The sequence below is a fragment of the Papilio xuthus genome, unplaced genomic scaffold, assembly GCF_000836235.2.
Source record: "Papilio xuthus unplaced genomic scaffold, Pxut_1.1 DF825017.1, whole genome shotgun sequence".
NCBI lineage: Eukaryota > Metazoa > Arthropoda > Insecta > Lepidoptera > Papilionidae > Papilio > Papilio xuthus.
The window spans coordinates 2356744-2377937 of record NW_013533632.1 but is presented as its reverse complement, the minus strand read 5'-3'; the positions used below and the strand labels follow the sequence as shown (position 1 = coordinate 2377937).

Sequence of the window (21194 nt, the reverse complement as noted above, 5' to 3'; positions counted from 1 at the left end):
CGCTGCTCGTTTGCCCCCTTCTGTTATAAAAAAAAAATCAATCAAACTATGAACTATCCCTTTAAAGTTTTACGTATCATGCAAATCAAACCAATATTCCCTTTTTTAAATATGCCTATTGATGATCTTGTTTCTTTTTAGATAGGTAATATCTAAAAAATCATAATTTACGTAGGATTTCTCATTTAACTTGTAGACCATAATCGGTAAAATTTTCGAGAAATGGCGATTTGTTATGAATACATTATTATAGTTAGTATTATTACAAACAAACGATATTTACGTTTTCACTGTGACATACATATACGATACGACCTCGTTACGTGTTCGTCACGTCAAATGCAGAGGCAGCGTGCGCGAGCGCTAGTATCGCCTCCGCCCGCCCAGTCGCCGGCCGCCCGCCCTCGAGCGCACGCGCATTTACGTCACGTCGTGTTAACTGGGTGAGTCAACCGCAAATTGTTATTTATCTTTAATTACATTTACGCCATGATACAATTAAAATAGAAACATTCGGGCTAGCTCGTCTAGTACAATTGTCACGTGGAAAAAACGCCGGTTTTATTTCCGTACTGCATCTGTTCGATGCATGTCGTCTGGCCCGTGGAAATGTAATTAACCAAAACGGTATTTTGTATTTGCTTTTGCAGTTTTAGATTCTAAGGAATGTGGTGCTTATATCTAATAATATTGAATGAAAGTGAAATAAACATAAAATACTTTGGGCATAATTAATTACTCTAAAGATCTGAGTAAATTATACGATCAATTCTTGAACATTTACGATAGTAGACTATAGAATATAATAGGTCTTCAGTGATGTTTTTTTTTAAATTTTGCAGTTTAAAATATATTTTCCTTGTTGGTTAAAGTTGATACAATATTCAGATGATGTAGTTATTTTCAATAAACAAGTGAAATAAGTAAACTTACAATCTTAATAACGTTGTAATTAACGTTAAAAACATTAAGGTGTATCAGTTAATCATTCCAGTTGAACTGAAACATCTTTGTTGGATAACAATTTTAGTTTATATCATAATATAATAACAAAGAATTCGTTAATGAATAAATGATTCTTTACACATCTTTACACGCAACATAAATCGCATCTTGTAAATATTTTTAGACAAATATTCGAATCGTAGATTTTGTATCAAATTACTCAGACACAGCTCCAGATTAATTCCAATCTTATATCAAATATATAGTTTATGAATAGAAATAAAATCGGGAATATCTATCGACCTACATATGGTACATTGAACGATCTATTAGAACAACATAACAAACATCCGAACAAATGCTTTACAGCGTGTTTTATAATCTTACGTTGATTATTCAAAAGTCCATGAATTACTTTGTAATAATTAGGTTTTCAGGTTACACAATATGAAGGGAAAATGTAAATAAACAAAACGTTTTAGCGCTACTTAACCTTGGTGAGTAACACAGAGAGTAGTAACGTTTTCTAAAATAGTATTAGCTATATGTGTAGTACTAATAATCTATATATATATATTAATTATATATATAAAATATTAAAATCAATTTCTGTTCGTTAGTGTCGCTAAAACCCAAGAACGGCTGAACGGAATAATCTTATCTTGGTCTTGTAATGTTCGTGAGGGTCTAGAAAAGGTTTAAAAGGTGTGAAAAATTCGAACAATTGCCGGGAATTTATTAAGTTTATTTTTCATTCCACGCGGACGGAGTCGCGGGCCATAGCTAATTACGCATAAATATTACCTACACTTTTATAAATAAGGTTCAAATCGTATTTAAATGACAATGGTGTCTACTCATACAATTTTCAGCCACTTCTATGACCTAATATATTGAAAACAGTTGTTGTTTACCCGAAAAAAAGAAAAAAAAATACTACAATCGTTTTTTGTTTATTTTATTACTCTCTGGATGATTCCTAGAAGTGTTTCTTATAATAATGACATCTTTTACGTTTAGTAATTATTTTAACAATATTGATACTATACGCTGTACGCATTGGCTTTGTAACGTAAATAATTAATACATCATCTGACAAAAATAACAAAGCTCTGAATGTATGTCAAGTTCGTAGCTAAATTGTATTTTAATGTTTATGCGTTTGGTTAATACAAACAATTATTTCTACCTGAGAAAGTATATACTGAAACATTCATTTTTATTATTACGTACAACCTTACGAGATAAATAAATTAAAAAATTACCCTTACTAATATTATAAATGCAAATGTTTAGATGGTTTGGATGTTTGTTTGAAGGTATCTCCAGAACGACTGCATTGACGTCTCTGAAATTTAGCATATATATAGAACATAGTCTGCAAAGACATAGGCTACTAATTAAGTTTTTTTTAACCACATGTACGGAGAGTATCTTTATATACCGTTGTGATGTTGGTTCTTTCTTCCGGAAAATGTATATAATAGGCATAGAAAATAGCAATTTAATTCCACTTATGCCCAGCGGTTCAGATAATTCGTTCGCTGTCTACAGTTGAACGCTTGCTTACAACCATAAAGTTGGAAGTCGTTAGAGTTTATAAATAATATTGAATGCAATATTCATACCTACGCATCAGCGTACAAAAGGTGAACAGTAACAGTAAATATTTCTCTTCATAATGTACAGACTACATCTATATTTAACAACTACCAAGCGCTGACAAGAATTATATGTTTACATGTTCAAATATTGCTGATTCAAGCAACACATGTAACGACAAACACGTAGAGAACGACTTGTTAAAAATGTAAATACCTAATAAAAATAAAAATAAAATAAAAAGTGATCTCCTTACATTAATACACCAACTAGCTGTTGCCCGCGACTCCGTCCGCGCGGTATTAAAAAAGAATCTTAATTAGCCTATGTCTTCTTCAAGTGTATGTTCATAAGTATGCCAAATTTTATTTGAGATTCGTTCAGCCGTTCTAGAGGTTCAACCAAACATCCATCCATCCACCTAAATATTCACATTTATAATATTAGTAACCATATGATTAAGGGACCATACCGCAGATAGATAGTTCTAAAATATAAAATCTTTCTATTAGTAATCCTACTTTAACAAATACGTATACAAAAAAGCTTCAACAACAATGTAAAATGATGAATCCAACAAACACTACACCGATATAATTTTTAATTGAATGGTGCAAAAAATGTCGTGTTAATATAATATTTTAATATAAATCTATGCATCTCATAAAGAGGCCGATCCTCACAAGAACGGATATAGAGACACGCGGGGATATATAAAAATAATTTGTCAGGATATCCCATTGCACCGCAGCTATTTTTACCCGCGCCGCCACAGTACGCAGAGATACCAATACAGCTGCACACCCTTTTGTGCGTGTTCACATCTGGTTCGCGAGCAGTACGCGAGCAGCTCGCGAACAGCTCCCGAGAAGTTCGCGCATTACTTACATTATTAAAATATTAATACTACTGTGCTGCTAAAGGCGGTTTCAAATGTGGTATTTATTTTTACCTAATGAGTGCGATATTTCATGAGTTGGCAAACAAACTGTAAGTTAATGAAATTTGAATATATTTTTGAACGCCTGATGATCTTTAATAGCAATACAAAACCTACAATATGTTTTAAACGGAGATTTTGGACTCAGAAACCCACAGTAACTCAATGTACTAAACAAAATCACTTATGTTTTTGTAATTTAACTTACAATTAATCTGAAATGTAATGTATACATTTCTTTAACTTACAATGTGTTTCAAAACCCAGAGAAACTTATTGTTATCTCACTCAAACTCCTTAAAAAAAGCTGAGACGACTGTATGTTTTTGTTAAGGTGTCAGTAAAGGATAGTCAAAGTTGGTTAAAGAGACATTAGAAACTTTTTTCTTGATGTATTTAATTTTCATCATCATCAGCTCATTATACGTCTCCACCGAGGGGCTGGGAACTACCCTAAGCTAAGGGTGATTAGGCCATAGTCAACCACGCTGGTCAAGTGCGGGTTGGTTGACATCACGATGTTTTCCTTCACCGTAAAAACGTCAGATAAATGTACATATGTAAATCGGAAATCGAAAAACACATATGGCCGGATTCGAACCCAGGACCTGCAGATTGCAAGTCAAGTGCTTGACCCCTGAGCCACCGACGCTCTTTCACTTCTACCTTAATATATTCATACCTCTTGACTTTACAATCCACACAACTAATTCTATTATTAGAACTTATCTTACAATATGATCAAGTTAAATTGAAAATCACTAAGCAGGCGAAACCACTTTCGTAGACGTGAGTCACTGTATAAGTATGAGGTTTTGAACAAACTGCAACACTTGATAAAAGCCAGGATATGCCACTGACTGATAAATTAATATACAATTTATGGCTTGATATAATCAATACTTTAAGAACAATGCACTTGTCTTTATACCTTACTGTTAAAGTGATTTAAATATAAACTAGTAGTCGTCTATTAGTTTAAATTGTATTAGGAAGAAAATCCTACATCGTGCCGGTGTACTGGCACAACACTAGCCTTACTAAAATGACGTTTATGTCCCCTCACTAATGATACTGACAATTGACTTGGCAATTCTAATGAATATTGTCGAAAAATTCATAGATATTTTTAAATAGCTTTAATTGTATCAAATTTCACGTTAATCCACTCTTCCAATTATATTTGATAAAGTTGTCTCTTCACGTATTTATATAACAATCCTCCTGAAACCTCTTAATTTTAATACAATGGCAATTTAGTTCTCAAAGTTTCTCTGGGTTCTAGTACTAAAGATTAATCATAAATTATCATTAGGTAAGAAAATATTAATGTTAAATTATTTAAAAGTTAGACTTATCTATATATAAAAAAGATATACATATTGATGTAAAGATCTCCGAAGTTAAAAAAATGTAGTGCGTATTTCAAAACACAAAAAGAGACGGATCCCTTTCAACACCGTTGTATTTTTGGTCGTTTCCCAAAATACTTCCGTCTTTGAATACGTAAACTGTCCAAATAAGAGTAAGAACTTAAATGTATTTTTGAGAGCTGTTATTTGTAAACATGAGCTTATAAAAGCGGCAAAATAGGTTATGGGACGATGTGTTCACTCTGCTAATTAAAATAATAACACAAATATTATATTAGTAGATATAATTATGTATTTCAGCTATTTTAGAGTCAAGAAATATGTAACACTGTCGACCGCGACTCCGTCCGCGTGCATTAAAAAAACTTAATTAGTTCCCGGCAATTATTCTAATTTTCGCCTTTTAAACTTCCCTAGATCTTCACGAACATTTCAATACCAAGATAAGATAAATCAGTTCAGCCGTTCTCGAGTTTTAGCGAGAGTAACGAACAGCAATTGATTTTTATATAAGATAGCTTTCATTTTGTTATTTTGGGCATGAAATTCTTTAGTAAATGCTTTATTTTTAAGATGAATTGAAACATTTAAGTAGATTTTGTCGGTCACTAAACTTTACAACGTGCGACATCCCATGAAAGTATGCCAAAAAATGCAATGATTGGAGGAGCCAAAAACAGTTTTCATTAAATAAAGTCATTTTATTAAAGAATTTAAAACTCTAATTGAACTTTGAATTCTTTTAGTCTGATCATTGAAATTAATAAAATATTGCTATCTCTGTTTTGTTAAGCAGGCTGAAAGGGATGACAATGTTTTAATTCAGATGTTTCAAGAACTAGGCAGCATAGCAATTGAACTTCTAAGTAAAAAGTTGCTTATAATAGAACTATTAATTTCGCAACAAACATTACGCTAAAGCGTCTAACCCAAAAGGATAAGCTGCTAGGACATAAGTTTCTTTCGTTGTGTAGAATTATTGCCACGTTTTAAAAACAGTATCGCCAGACGTATTTAATAAAACTGTATAGCCATCATGAAAGATCTTAGATGGCTTTATTACTCGGTCATCAGCTTCGATAAAAGCTGGCTAATTAGTGATGGCGTCCGTTATAGTGTACATACACACATACAGTTCGTAGAAAGAGTATCTGTTGGCAATACCTTCGGATAACGACAGAGCAGCGGTGCCCGAGCCGGGAAGCAACTGCGACCCCATTTCGCCCGAGGCAACAACCCGTTCCGAACCCAAGTCTTTGACACTTAAACAACTGGGAGTAGGCCATTTATTTTCGTAATGTACTTTCGACAGAAATAAATCTCAAACTGATCGGTTGCGATTGTTTTGTGATCGTACCAAAGGCTCGTTTAAGTTTGCCGTTATTGCTTTTATCAGCAAGTTACTTAGATTAACGAGCTTTACTTTGTTTTATAATCGTTAAAAATCATAGATTTAACATAATACTTCGTATATTTATGCATTTAAACGACAGTTTAAGTATACATCATATTTCGATATTCTCTATTTCTTCATTTATATAGTAAACATTCTAGACGGTATGATTTTTTTCGTATGTACGAAAGTGACACACTTAAAAATTACAAATACTTAAATACAAGTCGAGTACGGGTGCAAACACGTTCTGAAACCTAACAAAATAAATTTACGTTCAATACGTCGCACCTAATAGGGTTGGCACCGTAATAATTTTAATGGATAGGAATCAATACATTAAATCAGTTAATATTTTTTATAACTCAGTAACATACACAAGTACAACACTACTTATATATATTGGAAATATTTATTTTTTGAAGATGTAGTAAGTATTAATCAGCAATTTTTAAAGAAAAAGGTTGATGAGCAATCTGTAAATATCTACAGCTTAAAAAAACCCTGCTTTCTAGTTTACGCATTTTGTTGCACATCCTAAAGCCGGGGGAGGCGTTCCTTTTTTTCAGAGGGGAATGCTTTATGCATAGTCCGAGCCCTGGGGGGGACGCGGTAGTTATGTGGGATTCTCTTCCGAATGGGAACATAACCACTAAACCCTTCTGTTCCTCCTACGCATCATGGTGAGGACACGGGCACGCTTGCGCTTTCGTCCGCGATCAGGGGAGGCGTTCCTTCCAAATCTGTCAAAAACAATCAAGAGTAGTGTTCTTTTATGTTATAAGACATAATTATAATCTTTTAGAAATGTAGCCAACCCTAAAACCGCACACACTTCCTAAAACACGGTCCCGGAAGCCGCGGTAAGATTCGAAAGCATCTTAATGTTTTCTCACGAACAAAATTAGTCTCTGATATAAATAAGCAATTTAACAAATGGTGGTAGACAGAGATCCTGGATAAGGCAACTAAATAGTTGACTATTCACTTTCACTGGTTACGATGTTGCGTTCGTAATGCACCATTTGCAAAGCTTGGCATCAAATATGTTTGCATAATCTTTAGTTCACTTTTAGTCTGATACATTATTAGAAGTAAACTTTCTGGACATTAACACAGCAATAGAAAATCAAACAGCAGAAATCCACACGAAATATTCAGTATTCAGTATTTCGGTTAAAACAGTTATAACTTATAAACTAATAATTTAACTAGTGATCTTACTTCTTATTGATATAAATGGAAATGTTTAGATGGATGTATGTTTGTTAGAATGTATCTCTGGAACGGCTCAATGGATTTCTATGAAATTTGGCACAGATGTATGATATAGTCTGGAAGAACACATAGGCTACTATTTGTTTTTTCATTTCTCCGTAGCCGGAGTCGTGGGCAACAGCTAGTTAATGAAATATAGTGGAATATATTATTAGTGTCATCAGCGATAGTATATTGATAAACTATCTTATTTTCTCATTCGTTACGCAAAAGTTGCAATGCATAATTAAAATTCCATGTAGTACCTTAAGGCCTGTCAAGTGTAGCGTAAAATCTCGCTGTAAAATCACGGCGACAGAAATACAGCCCATTTCCACTTCACCGCTGAAATATGACGTAATTAGCGATCGCGACCGGCCGCCATTTTGTTTTAACATATACCTTCATTGTTTTATCCACTGTAACGGTCCCACGATACTATCTCACTGCTTCGCCGTAAAAATATCGATTCAATGCAATTTTGTTCGCATCTTTATCTGTATTTATTGAGACGGTTTTGATCTCTTGGATACATGATTGAAACAATTATCACAAAAGACCACAGACCCGAAATAGAATTCCCAATAAAAATAGTCTATTTAAAAATTTTAATATTTTATTTGTCTGTGATATTCAAGAATAGGCAGAGATTACAGATGTCCTAAAATAACGACATAACAAGACAATATTAAGTTAGGTCACAGTAATATGTCTACAAAATTATTAGACGTGGTGAGAGCAATGTTTTTGTCGGGGATTGTTCTGTCAGAAATTAGAATAGATATGTTGGTAGACAAGACAAGACATGACAAAACAACTACAGTAAGAAACAAATCTAGTATGGTAATGTGCAACGAAGTGGCACTTTTTTGACATTAATATTGCCCATATGATCTATTGTGGAATATTCCTCCTTTAACCTACCGAGCTAGATAAGATTTTCACTAAGCAAATATCTATCACTATATAAGCTAAATAAATTTAAGAAAAATATACAATTCATTTTAAGCAACTTTTTCTTCATCTTTGTATCAATTTAATAAACACGATAGATGTAGATTTTTTTATATCATAAGGTGGCAAACGAGCGAGCAGCCACCTGAAATCGCTGAAATAGCGAAGTGACCGTTGCCCATAGACATACGCAATTGCATTGCCTACCTTTAATCGACGGTGGAGAGTATACACAGAAAGCAATTATTTTCCCTTTCCATGCATTCTCTCATCCGGAAAATCCACTTCCACTTCCAATCCTTTCCTTATAAGAAAAAGGGTAGGAAGGGAAAGGACTAAGTTAAGCCTCGGGGACGCACACTCTTCAGACGAAACGCGGAATTGCTTCCACTTCATACCTGTCTTCTGTGTGGTCGTGGTATTTCACCGGACGAGCCGGGCCAATTCGTGCGAAGATGTTAAAGCGGGCTCTACCACTGTTAGATTTAAAACCGCATACATTTACGTGATCCATACAATGTCAAAACGTCCAATGGACTATAAAACTACAACTCTTTCGGATATTGCAAAGTACAATCACTGCAGCTACCCAAAAACTTGTCAGATTGATTTATCTATACCGCACTAGCAGCCATCAAGCGTGGACTAAAATAATTTTATACCAATACACATAACTTTATATCTTACGCTTATAATCTTAAGAACTAGAATTGTATAAAACTGATATTAGATATTCAGTAACGAAAACTTGGCCATCAATCTTTTGTCCATTGACTCAATCAATATGGGTCAGCCCGGAAACGCTGAATTAAAATCTTTTCTATTTTAATGCCTGAAAGAAACTGTGATGGTGCATATTTTATTTAAATAACATAGAAATAAGATTGAATATCATAAAGTAACAATGTAAAAAAACAACATTCTAATATTGCTCTGCCTTACTGTAGGTTTGTATACTGTCAAAAAATCTGTATACAAACTTTAATCCCATACTTGAGAAATATAGCTTAAAGAAAACTAGGTACTAGATACCTGTCTATTATATTATACATTTGGAGATTAATTTGAACCAATAACAAATTAACATGTATCATTTTCTGTGAATTAAAAACTAATTATTCTAAAATTATCTTTGAATGTCCTTGACTATGTGACATTTATCGTAGGCCTCGCAAGAGTCTCTTTGTTAATTTCACGTTTCAAACCTGTATAGTAATTGTTGTCAACTTGCTTTGCAAAAAGCTATTATTGTCCAATTAACGGAATACTATGTTCCCACACAATTATACAAATATTATATTATAAAGGCGAAAGTTTAGATGTTTGCTACCTAGTTAATAAGAACTTACTTTACTAACGCATGCGTCTTCGTCCGCGCCGTATAAAAAAAAACTTATTAAGTAGTCTATGTGTTCCCGAGATTCCTTCAAACATACATCCATCTACACATTCGCATTAATAATATTAGTAAGATTTGTTTTTCAGATAAAAAAACTCAGTCTATATTTCGTTGCGACGGTGACATCAAGTTTTTTTATCATGACAAAGTAGCGGGCACCAACTAGTCTACTGATACATATAGATAAACATACAAATGTTTTATCATAATAATAATGAACATATAAATTGTATATTAGTATAGGTTTTGTGAAACATAGCAAACCTGTTCATATTTACCGTTAAAACGAGTGGACGGTGCAAAACATCCACAACTTTTTTCATCGAGTGCAGGTCCTATATGAATGAAACGTATACTGTTATATACACACTGAGAATAACTTGTTATCAATATAATATTGTCACACATAATCTTTTAAGCACTATCATTTATTTTCATAACAGATTTCTAGTTTTTAAGAACACGAAATTCCAAGTTCTTTTTTAAATTTTTCAAAATATGTATCACCGATTTATTTTGTTCACAAATTTCCTAATCTATATATATAAAAGAAAGTCGTGTTAGTTACGCTATTTATAACTCAAGAACGGCTTTACCGATATGGCTGAAAATTGGTGAGGAGGTAGTTTAGAGCCAGGAGACGGACATAGGATACTATTTATTCATTTTTTTTTCGAATTTAGGTCTTGAATAGCTGCTTTTTACATAACTTATCTATATATTAAGTTTTTTATATATCCAAGCGGACGGAGTCGCGGGCGACAGCTAGTAGAGTATAAAAAAGAGTTGATACTGAAATAAAAAATTAGAAATTACAAAGTATTGTTTTTAAATTAAAGGCAAAAGCACTGAAGTTCAATCAGGAAACATTTTGACGGGAATTCTAATTCGTTTAATAATTTTAATATTTATGCATCTAATAACTAAAAATTCCAATTAAATAAATTTAACGAGACATAATTTACATTTTCAGAATATCCAAGGACGTTAGTTGAGCATATGGATACTGGATGAAAACTTTTAAATATGTCCTTCAGAAATTGCGTAAGTTTTAAAAGATTTATATGAGTTTACATATTTATATTCCGGCTATCAATCAGTCTGTTTCAAGTCCGAACTATTCAATAAAATCCCTTGCTCTGTGTTGTCTACATTAACGCATTCCCCGCTCTATTTTTAGACCAAACCGCTATACGTGTAATAATGTATCGTGGAGTACGATTAAATTTCTAAGTGCTCCTTAAATTAGATCACAGGTAAAATATAACAATATAAAATCCATCCATACAATATAACGAACCATAATTTTAATTACGTTTCAGTATGAACCTACAACATATGGACGGAACCGTGATAGCGGCAGAACAAATTCTACAACAGATAGACCAACGACAGTTACAGCCAAATACATGAGTCCCACGTCATCGTATAAAACATCAAGCATCCCCGTCCTCTGTAACGATCGCTCTGCAAGAGAAGAGACACCGATTTCAACTGTTGCAAGTCGCTATGCAAGTTATAACAAGACAGATAAAATAAATAAATATGACAAAAAAGACTTAAACAAACTCTTGGTCCCTTCAACAACTATTAGTAAAACCAGAGATGTTAGTCCAGTATCAATAACTGCAAAGTATGGTTTAAGTAGAACATCAAGGCATATAAGCCCTGATCGAAAAACAACAAAAAGTTTAAAAGAAAAGAAAAGTGAAGCCATCTCCACTGATCGTGACAAAGACATTCCAAGCAAGACTGATAAGTCTGCAGGCTATAGTAGCCTGTCGAGCTATAAATTATATCCACGTTCTTCAAGTTACACTAGACCAGCAACAAGGGCGGAAACTAAACCAGAAGTTACTGTTAACAGATATGCAATAGCAAGTCGTTTATCAACAAGCTACTTGAAGAGTCCTACGCTAGTAAAAAGAACATCCGTATCCCCAGTTAATGTTAGTAACGACTGTGGTAAAACTGAAAGTAGCCAACATGTACCAATTGCTGATGGAAAAGAAACTACACAAAAAAATAAAGAGAATGATATTAAAGAGAACGACCAGGAATCAGAAAACAACAACGAGGTTGAAACTATTAATGTTGTCACTCGTCATACATCACCAACACCTCCGGGCTCATCTGCATATGTAAGAAGTAGACGAGCAGATTTAGCAAAAACTATTGAAAAAACTATATCTCGCTTAAAAAAGAGGCCTGAAATGGTACATAAAGAAATACAATCTGATAGATTAGATGATCCTACAAGAACGAGTAGATTTGGTAGTACAAGTAGAACAAGTCTTACCAATTGGTCGTATTATTCTCCAACATCTCATAATTATACAGGATATGCTGGTAGATATTCAACACAATATTCAAATTTGCGAGAAAATTCCGCGCTTAATAATTACGATAAAAATAATCGAAGCAGTGCGGAACCTTTATCAAAAGAAAATTCCAATATTTCAATACATATAGATAACCATATTGAATCCGATAGAATAGACAACGCTGGTGATATTACAATCAATTCAAACAAAATCCCTGAAGCAAATAATGCACAAACTGAAAGTAATAATTCAGACATAGTTGTAAATGTTAATTTGAAACTAAAGAAAGTTAAAGATCATAATCCACCAGCAGAACATTGTTCTTCCGAAATATCTTTAACAAATAGCAATTTACCACCTCAAGCGCCTAAGTCGGATGTACCACAGAAAATTAAAAAAAATAAAGTTCGCAAGTCAAGCACAGACTCTTCATCCGATTCAAACACAAAGAAAAAAATTGTTAAGAAGAGAAGTAAATCAGTCAGTTCGACTGATTCTGAACAAAGTAATGATACGAATAAAAACAAAGGGCTACGATTAAGTTCATCGTCTAAAATATTGTCTACCAACACTTCAAGCACTAATGTACAAAATGGTCCATTAAAGTTAGCACAATCAAAATCTAGAGAGAGTAATAGCCCAGAATCAAGTATAACTTTATCAACACAGTCATCGGTAAGCGAAGAGGAAAGTAATAACAAACAAAACTGTAACGAATTTCGAACTTCAATGAGCGAGGAATATTTAATAAAGCAAACATCTCCCGTGCGTACGATTAAAAACGAAGGAGGAACTGAAGAAGCAAAGTCATTTTTAATTAGAGCATTGGCTCCCGTTACAAATCTTTTTAAACTAAAACACCAAGATTCTTTTGAAAACTCACGCCGTCTTGAGAATTCAACAGCAGATTTATCCAGTAACGATAGAACAAGTTTCATGTCAGACAATAATATAACAAGTAAAAATAAGAATAATTCCGATAACATAATTGCTTCAAATGATGATGGGTTAGTGAAATTAAAATCTATTCGTCCGATTGATTCCCAAGATAGGACGTGGTGGCTGGACTCAGATGATGTGAAAACATCTAAACACCAGCGAGAAATGGTACGACAAAATGATTCCGGTAAAGAATCTAAAAACGAGAAGCCAATGAACCAATTGAATGTAACTGAAAGCGTCGAATCCATGAAACCGTTAAAAAAGTACCTATTATGCGATGATGAGAAGCCATGGTGGTTAGATAGCAGTGCTAATATCCCAGAAGGTATAGAACGTTTGACACCTCCCAGAAAATCGTCGAGCGACAGCGATAAAAGTGACAAAGGTACATTTTTTAAAATTAAGAACAATGAGTCAGACGAACGAAAAGATTGGAGAATTCCAAACAGCGGGAGTTGTTCTCATCTCAATTTAGCTGATAATCAAAATAGCTTGTGTAGATCGAATTCAGAAATAAGAAATTTCCCTTTGAGACGTATTCGACATGTAGAATCAGGTGAACGTCCTTGGTGGTTATGTAGTGACAAAAACATTCCAGAAGGTATCGAGAAATTACCACCACCGGCACCTGAACGTGACAGCGATAGTTCTGATTCTGAAGACGGTCATCTGTACATGGCTACAGACGTGCCACCGTTTCCATTACACCTACCCGATGACGAACCATTGGGAGTTAGAAAAAGCCCAGAAGGCTTAGAAACACCTGAAGGAAATGAAACGTATCGTGGTCGTATTTCTCCATATGAAAATTACCATTATTTTAGAAGGAATTCCAATCAGGCCGCTTATCAGAAATGTTCTGAAAAATTTATATGCCGTTTTACTGACATAGATGATATATTGGGTACATCTGGACAGATTTATAGTCCTTTTATGGACTCTATACTGGCGAGAAGGACTGGACATATGGCATTTGATGATGATGATTGCGAAGAAATTGATCCTACACAAGTTCGTATACACGACAGCACTGCTCAAATACCAGTTATAAAGAAACTTCCTTGCAGGTAACGTCTTTTAGATATTGTTTTATATCTTATTTAACTATCTAAGCTATAGTAACATTTTTAAAGATATGAAAAACCTTTAACTCGTTGACATGAATCTGATCCAAATGAAAGTAATTCCTACGTCCGTATATAAACAATAATTCCCCCATAAATAACGTATAGAAAAATACTGCTTGTCTGATTTAGATCCTCAATTTTATGTTTTGTTCAAAAACATGTTGTCCTTGTTATAAAATAAAATACATTGTGATAAAGTGATAACAATCACGCAAAAAATGACCGATAATTTAGAAATTTATCAAACACGATAAATTTCTTTTAAAGTGTCCTTATTGATTATAATTCTAGTATTGTTTTAATTGATTTTTCAATCTTCATAAGTAGTAATTTTGCAACTATTAAAGTGTAATCTAACTGTTTTTGAAGATCTTACTAGTACAAGCTAGGATATCTTACATCCTATAAATTGTTTAATATTAGGCTTATTCAATAAGACTCAAAGCTAAAATGCATCGTAACTCAATCCTAGTGAAACAATGTTTAATATTATAACCCAATAGTCTAAAGCGTTAAGTCTTTTGATTCGTAATATAACTTAAAATAAAAATGAATTTATTCATTAACAAAAAACCCAATACAACATTCACAGAAAATAATAACAACTGATATTTAAAAACAACAAAATGTTATTTTATTTCAGAAGCGATATACTGGACTATCGGGACGAAGACCAGGTATGTACTAGTTTAAATTGTTTTCATTCACTAAAGCCCAGTTTGAAACAAAAGAAATCGCTTAAGATCGACCTTGAGAATGTTTAACCAGCCATTTTGTAAGCGTAGAACTCCACTGGACACTTGTATTAATATATTGTCATCCCTTTCATTCTCTTTACCAAAATAGAGACTGCAATTACATTAATATATGTGGCACAACCATCGAAACCTACTGTTATATAAAAAAACTGAATCTCGATAAAGCACAAGTTAGCCTACGTTTTATTTAGCGATATCTCATTAGCTACCATAAACGGTTAACTATTTCGAACCAGTGAAGATCAAACATTTACACTGGTCATAAAAATAAATTGCTCTGATGTTATTAACATCAGCTGTCACTGTAAAAAGTCGTCGAAGTCTGACAAATAAATAATAGCGATTGGCGATTTAATCGACAGTCGATTTAAGATCGTTTAGGCTTTTAAAAATTTACCAACATGTATACTCAACGCCAAAATTACGTATTACACTTTTAAAATTACGTTATATATAGTATACGTAAAGCATTTAAGTTAGTTACTAATAACATTTAAAGGCTTTCATCAACTTCCCTTCAAGCTATATATTTAATATTAATAACGATTTTACCTAAAATAAACGATAAAAAACAAACATTTTGTAACTCTTTAAAAATTTGGTAATCAAATATGTCAATCTGTACTACTTATTTTGATGTGGAGTGTAGCATAATTGAGGGTCTGTCAACTTGCCATTTATAAATAAGTTTCGAGAGTGGTCAAATGTTTGTCCGAAAAGACCGATCATGTCTGAAGTTGGCGTAAGGCTTCCGCGCAAGGCGCAGTGGGAGCAGTGAACTGAAGAGTGCACTGCATCCTTGAATATCGCCTCTATGGGAATAGAGAGTTAGAGTGAGATGGCAATATGCACCGCACTGCTGACATTTTAACACGGTGACGTCACAAATATAAATCAAACATGAAATTTGATAAAAATTAAAACATTATTATTGTAATATAATAATATATAGCCAATTATATTGTATATTTTGTAGTGTTTTTGTAAGACAAATAATTAGCTTGACTTAATAATAACGTTAACATAAAACGTTCCAACTTCATAATAAACCTGAGTCTTTGTAAAGGCTTGAAATCTATCATCTCTTTCTTCCGTAGTGTACAATGCGATACAATGTTCTTTTCATTATAATACTGTGACTTGCAATTATCAACATCTAGTAAGCAGTAATATAGATATATACAACTTCTAGTTGTGGTCGGTTAATATCGACGGGAAAATTGTACCTGAGTCAAGTTGCAACAGGCAGCAGAGCAGGCTCTTCAGTTATGCTTTTAGCTTTGTCGAGGGTGGTACTGAATACAGTACATCAGTGTATCGTCTTTATTTCGGACGGAAAAAAAGTTGGACATAAAAATATAATGCAGTGATGTTTGTGATTTTAAGACTATTTACTGATCTCAGTTAAGGTATTTTTTGTATGAAAAAAAAAACAAAGATTTAATTAAAATTCGATACATAAATGTAACTCTTACATTGCGGAGCCGGTTTTTTAAGTTTGTCTTTTTTGATACATGTGCATGTAGATGACTTACCTTGCTACATTTTGCTATTGTTATACAAAACATTAGAAATTAGTAAGGTTTTTTAGATATCTATACTATATATATTTAGCTATTTATCTTAACCTTTTGTGCGCTGCGCTACATTAATTATATTTCTTATCAATGAAAAATTATATTTATTTGTTCCATTGTGATAACCGCTAAATATTAATTCCTAGCCCGCACCTGTCTCAGCCGACTTATAAAATAGGAAGCCTGGCCTGTTAGACATAAGAAAATGAAAACCTGTTATCTTATGTTCAATTCACACGCGAATATTTTCTACGTAGGATTACTGATAAATATAGGTGCGTGTTAACAAAAACACAAACGTTAAACAAAGTAGATGCATTTTTTGGAATTAATTATTTTGGTATGATCTTACACTGTAAGCAAATTTTTAACTTTTAAAAACAATCTTTTATAAGCATATGTTTAATTATTTATCTGCACCCGTTAATGCAGTTCTTGTGTGCCAAACAAACTGAACTTAGTCAAAGATTAATCTGGTAAATATCGTAATAAATATTACTATATTATATTATTATTTTTTTACTTGCGATTCTTTATCTTATATAGACTTAATACGACTATACTTACATGTTATTAATAATACGAATTTAATAATACTTTGTTTTTCAGTGTGTAGAAAATCGATTGGCAAAGACCGTGATAATTAAACTGACTTTAACCTACCTTTTCGTATCGAAAGTATTATTTTTCTTTAAAGATGTTTCTTATGTGAATTTTAACGGACTTCCCAAAACAATTCAACCACAATTCGTCAGTTTTTTTTTGTGTATTTGTGTGACTGAAGTTTTTCGCTCCTGATATATTTTTATATATTTTTTAGGGTTCCGTACCTCATAGGAAAAAAATGGAACCCTTATAGGATCACTTTGTTGTTCGTCCGTCTGTCAAGACCTTTTTTTATTTTTTTATGTATTACTAAAGGTAAGGCCAGTTAATAAGTTGTTATAACTACGATATTATATCAATCTCGACATATCTTCCTTTTTGTTTATTCCAATACGGATGTCATTTGCAACAAGCAAAAACAATCATAAATAGGTATAGAACCCAATATCATTTAATAATTGAGAAATAGTTAATTTTAATTTCATTTATTATTGATGTCCGCCCGAATTTAATAACCTATGTCGATCGATCGATCGACTTTTGCTTAATCCAGTAATTTTAATTAACATTTATATTCCTTTTAATTCCAATTTAATCAATCTAAGGATTGTAATAGCATTGCAAAATTCTTTCTTTTTGCTTTATGCTTAAAGTAAAAAAACATTATAATACTTAACATATCATAGAGAAGTTACTTTTTAATCTGAAACGAAATATATATTATATTGTAACCAGGACATTCCTATTCATGGTTTTAAAAAAGTAACCAAAAAATTATACACAATATTTTCTATGTTCAATAATTATTTAAATAAATAAACGCAAGGACAGCCAGCTAAAAGCTTGTATGCAAATCAAACATACCGATACCGGAGACAGGTGATTTTATTGTGAATAACTTCCACATCGAAATCGGAACGCCTGCACAAAACAAAGATTCTCACAGGAACCTATACGCATTTTTTTAAACACATCCGGTCCTTTTCTTATCGTTACAGATAATATTTACAACTTTTACACATTCAAACGTATCACAAAGGTGTGTTTACATTATAAAACAAAAGAAACTCGTAAGAGCAAAGGCCAAAGAGACGTTGTGATAATAATGAATAGACTAGACATGAAAATATTGAACAAATTCGTCATAAGATATTTGGAGAGTAATAGTATTAAAATCTTGATGTTGTAAATATCGTCACATTATAAACTCACTAGCCATATCATATTAACGTATCAATAAACGCAAATTGTCATGTAACATTTTCAGCTATAAATATATTATTTTTTTGCGTCAATAAACATTGTTTTTAGCTGATGTGTTCCTTCAGATTGTCTTTTATATCTATGCTGAATTTCATCGAAATCAGCTGTTCTGGATATACCTTCTATTAACCTTTTATTAACAAACATCTATCCATCCATCTAAACAATCGTAAGAAGTCAAAGTAATAAGTAAAAAGTCAGATAAACTAACAAAAACATATAGGTATCTAAGATTTTAGCTTCTGTGTTAATAATTCAAATAAATATTATGACATTACACTATAGCTTTCTTTGTTAATTTTGAAAAATAATTCAAAATCAATAACTTTATAGTAAACAAATAAGTTATCGCTATTATTAGTTACGAGTCGTTAACCTCTGTTATATCTCCTAATATTTTATTTGTAAAACAAAAACTCTGCATAACAAGTAACTTTCAAATACGACCCCACACTCACTCCTCGTCTAGGATCCATAAAACAGAATCGCTAATGAAAAAGGCAACACTAACAATTAATTTAAAACAAAGAATGTCTTAAGTTTATTTACTGAAATGTTTATGTCTTAAATACATTATACTTTGATGTTAACTATAAATAAATACATAAAGCGGTATAAATAAAAGTACTTTAACAATGTAACAGTCCTTCGGTATCAGAATTCAATGAATAGTCAAAGGTAATCTATAAATAACAAGGTTGCAGAATCTAGTTCTATATTTAGACCGCACCCTTGTCCAGACTAGTCTCTGACTGAGACCAATACAGGACCGGTCCAGTTCGTCACCAGTTTTAAAGTCTTCGCTTAAACGGAACCGGCCGATCGAAAACTCGAAAGAGACAGCGTGACTGGTTTTTTTCGCAGCACCAGACCGGTCGATAGAAATAAAAGTCGGCAATCGTTACTTCGATTGGACAAACATTAAGATTCAACTCTTTGCAATAATGTGCATGCAGCAATTCGAATACTTTACATTGCAAAAATAGTACAAAAACTAACAAATTAATTAAAATATGTAAACGACTTAAGCTTGTTTACGTCGCATTTAAATTTTTATTTCAGTCACAATTAAAACTTGAATCAATCTATAAAAAAAATTAAATTATAATTTATTTTTAAAAAGTAAGTCGTTAGTGATAAACATGAGAAGTAAATATAAGTATAACTGTATTCATGCAATCCATTTGGAAGCATATTTTTACGATACCATAACCTTATTAAATGTATAATAAAGTTTTGATAAAAATATACTTTAGCTGGTGAGAGTAGGCCACTGGAGCTCGTAATGTGCGGACAGTTAAGTGATGCCACATCGGTGTTGCGGCCAATTAGATCTCTGATAATGAACCTGCCAATTTTGGTAGCTTTAAATAAACCTCGGATAAGTAAAAAGCTCATTGAAAAACCATTTAATTTTTTGTGAATAAACACAAGAATAGGTGTGATTTATGCATTAACACTTCTTCATCGACCATCATAAATTGGGTTCGTTAGGATCCCAGGATCGCTAAATCCAAACACCGGTACTGTCCGCACCGGTGTAGCGGGCGACAACTAGTAACTGTTTAGTTTGAGATCGCGATTTTCTCATTTTTAGTAATATTTCAAAAACTTTTAGTTACATTTTTCTTTGCATTTTTAAAAAGAATGCTACAATACTTATGTTTGGTAAATTGTTTGGTAATATTACTTTTAAACAAACGATAAGGAGTAAACATGATGTTACAATGTCTTGCAATTAAAATGGGTCCGTCGTTTTTTCCTAATGAATTAACAAAAGAATAGAAAGTCTCGTTAACGCTGCAGATTTCTCTGCGTACGCTTATGGAAAATGCCAGGACACTAGAAATCAGGTCGTGTTAGTTAGGAGTTAATTGTCAATCGTTTATTTATGAGATTCGTTAAGCAAACATTAAGCTAGATAATCTGGCGGCATTTATTAGTATACCGAATTAAATAATTTAAAAGTTAAGTTTAATAAGAGTAAAAGTAACTTCACCTTAATTAATTGATTTGTAATTAAAAAAATCAATCAAAAACTTAACAGTACAACTGCAAGCAACAGATTAGCACAAGCAACAATAGGATTATTACATAATTTAGCTCAATAAGTTAGAAGACCTAGATTTTTTGAATTCCATCTACTTTCGACATGCCACTTTTATATCAGATTCGTATAATAGACATAAATGTTATCTAAATGGCAAGAACAATTATTATGTCATACATAACCTTTAAAATCTATTGCGTAAAGAGTTAAACCATTTTAATGAATACATATAATAACACCAAATTAATTTAATCAACATGTTTTTAAAAAACAATCTTATATATATTAAGAAGATTTAAAGAAAAAGTTGTAATCTTTTTCTTTAACCGGGACAAACGGAGTTTTTTTTCTTTTTGTATTACGGTGAAGTAGTTATTAAAAAAATTAATATGAAACCCTACCGTACTAAAATGGTCGTGTGTTCCTATTGACACAAGTATTAGGGATATATAAAAAAGTCATTGACCTCGCGATCTGTGCAGACATACATTTTATAGCGATTCCCGGTGGAAGTAATCAAGCGAGCTGACCGCCGGGTCTGCGCAGTTTTTTCTTATGATAACGACTGATATTAACGAGTCAAATACGGTTGCAAGCTGTTATCGTTTTGATACGGCTTCGTAAACTTCCAGAAAGCGTATAAATTTTTATTTTATTATTGACTTTTAGTTCACGTAAGTTTTA

At 32.6% G+C, this 21194-nt stretch overlaps 1 protein-coding gene across 3 annotated transcripts in view; it reads left to right on the top strand.

Moving 5' to 3' along the window:
* Window positions 1–369: 369 nt before the first annotated feature.
* The window catches only part of LOC106126230 (Formin homology 2 domain containing), a 52391-nt gene continuing 31566 nt past the window's right edge, over window positions 370–21194 (top strand). For all 3 annotated transcript variants that reach the window (XM_013323729.1, XM_013323727.1, XM_013323728.1), the window contains exons 1-4: window positions 370–443; window positions 10837–10907; window positions 11186–14196; window positions 14900–14933. In XM_013323729.1, coding sequence (XP_013179183.1) covers window positions 10890–10907; window positions 11186–14196; window positions 14900–14933 — 3063 coding nt within the window. In that variant the 5' untranslated portion in view covers window positions 370–443; window positions 10837–10889. The remainder of the gene's footprint in view (window positions 444–10836; window positions 10908–11185; window positions 14197–14899; window positions 14934–21194) is intronic.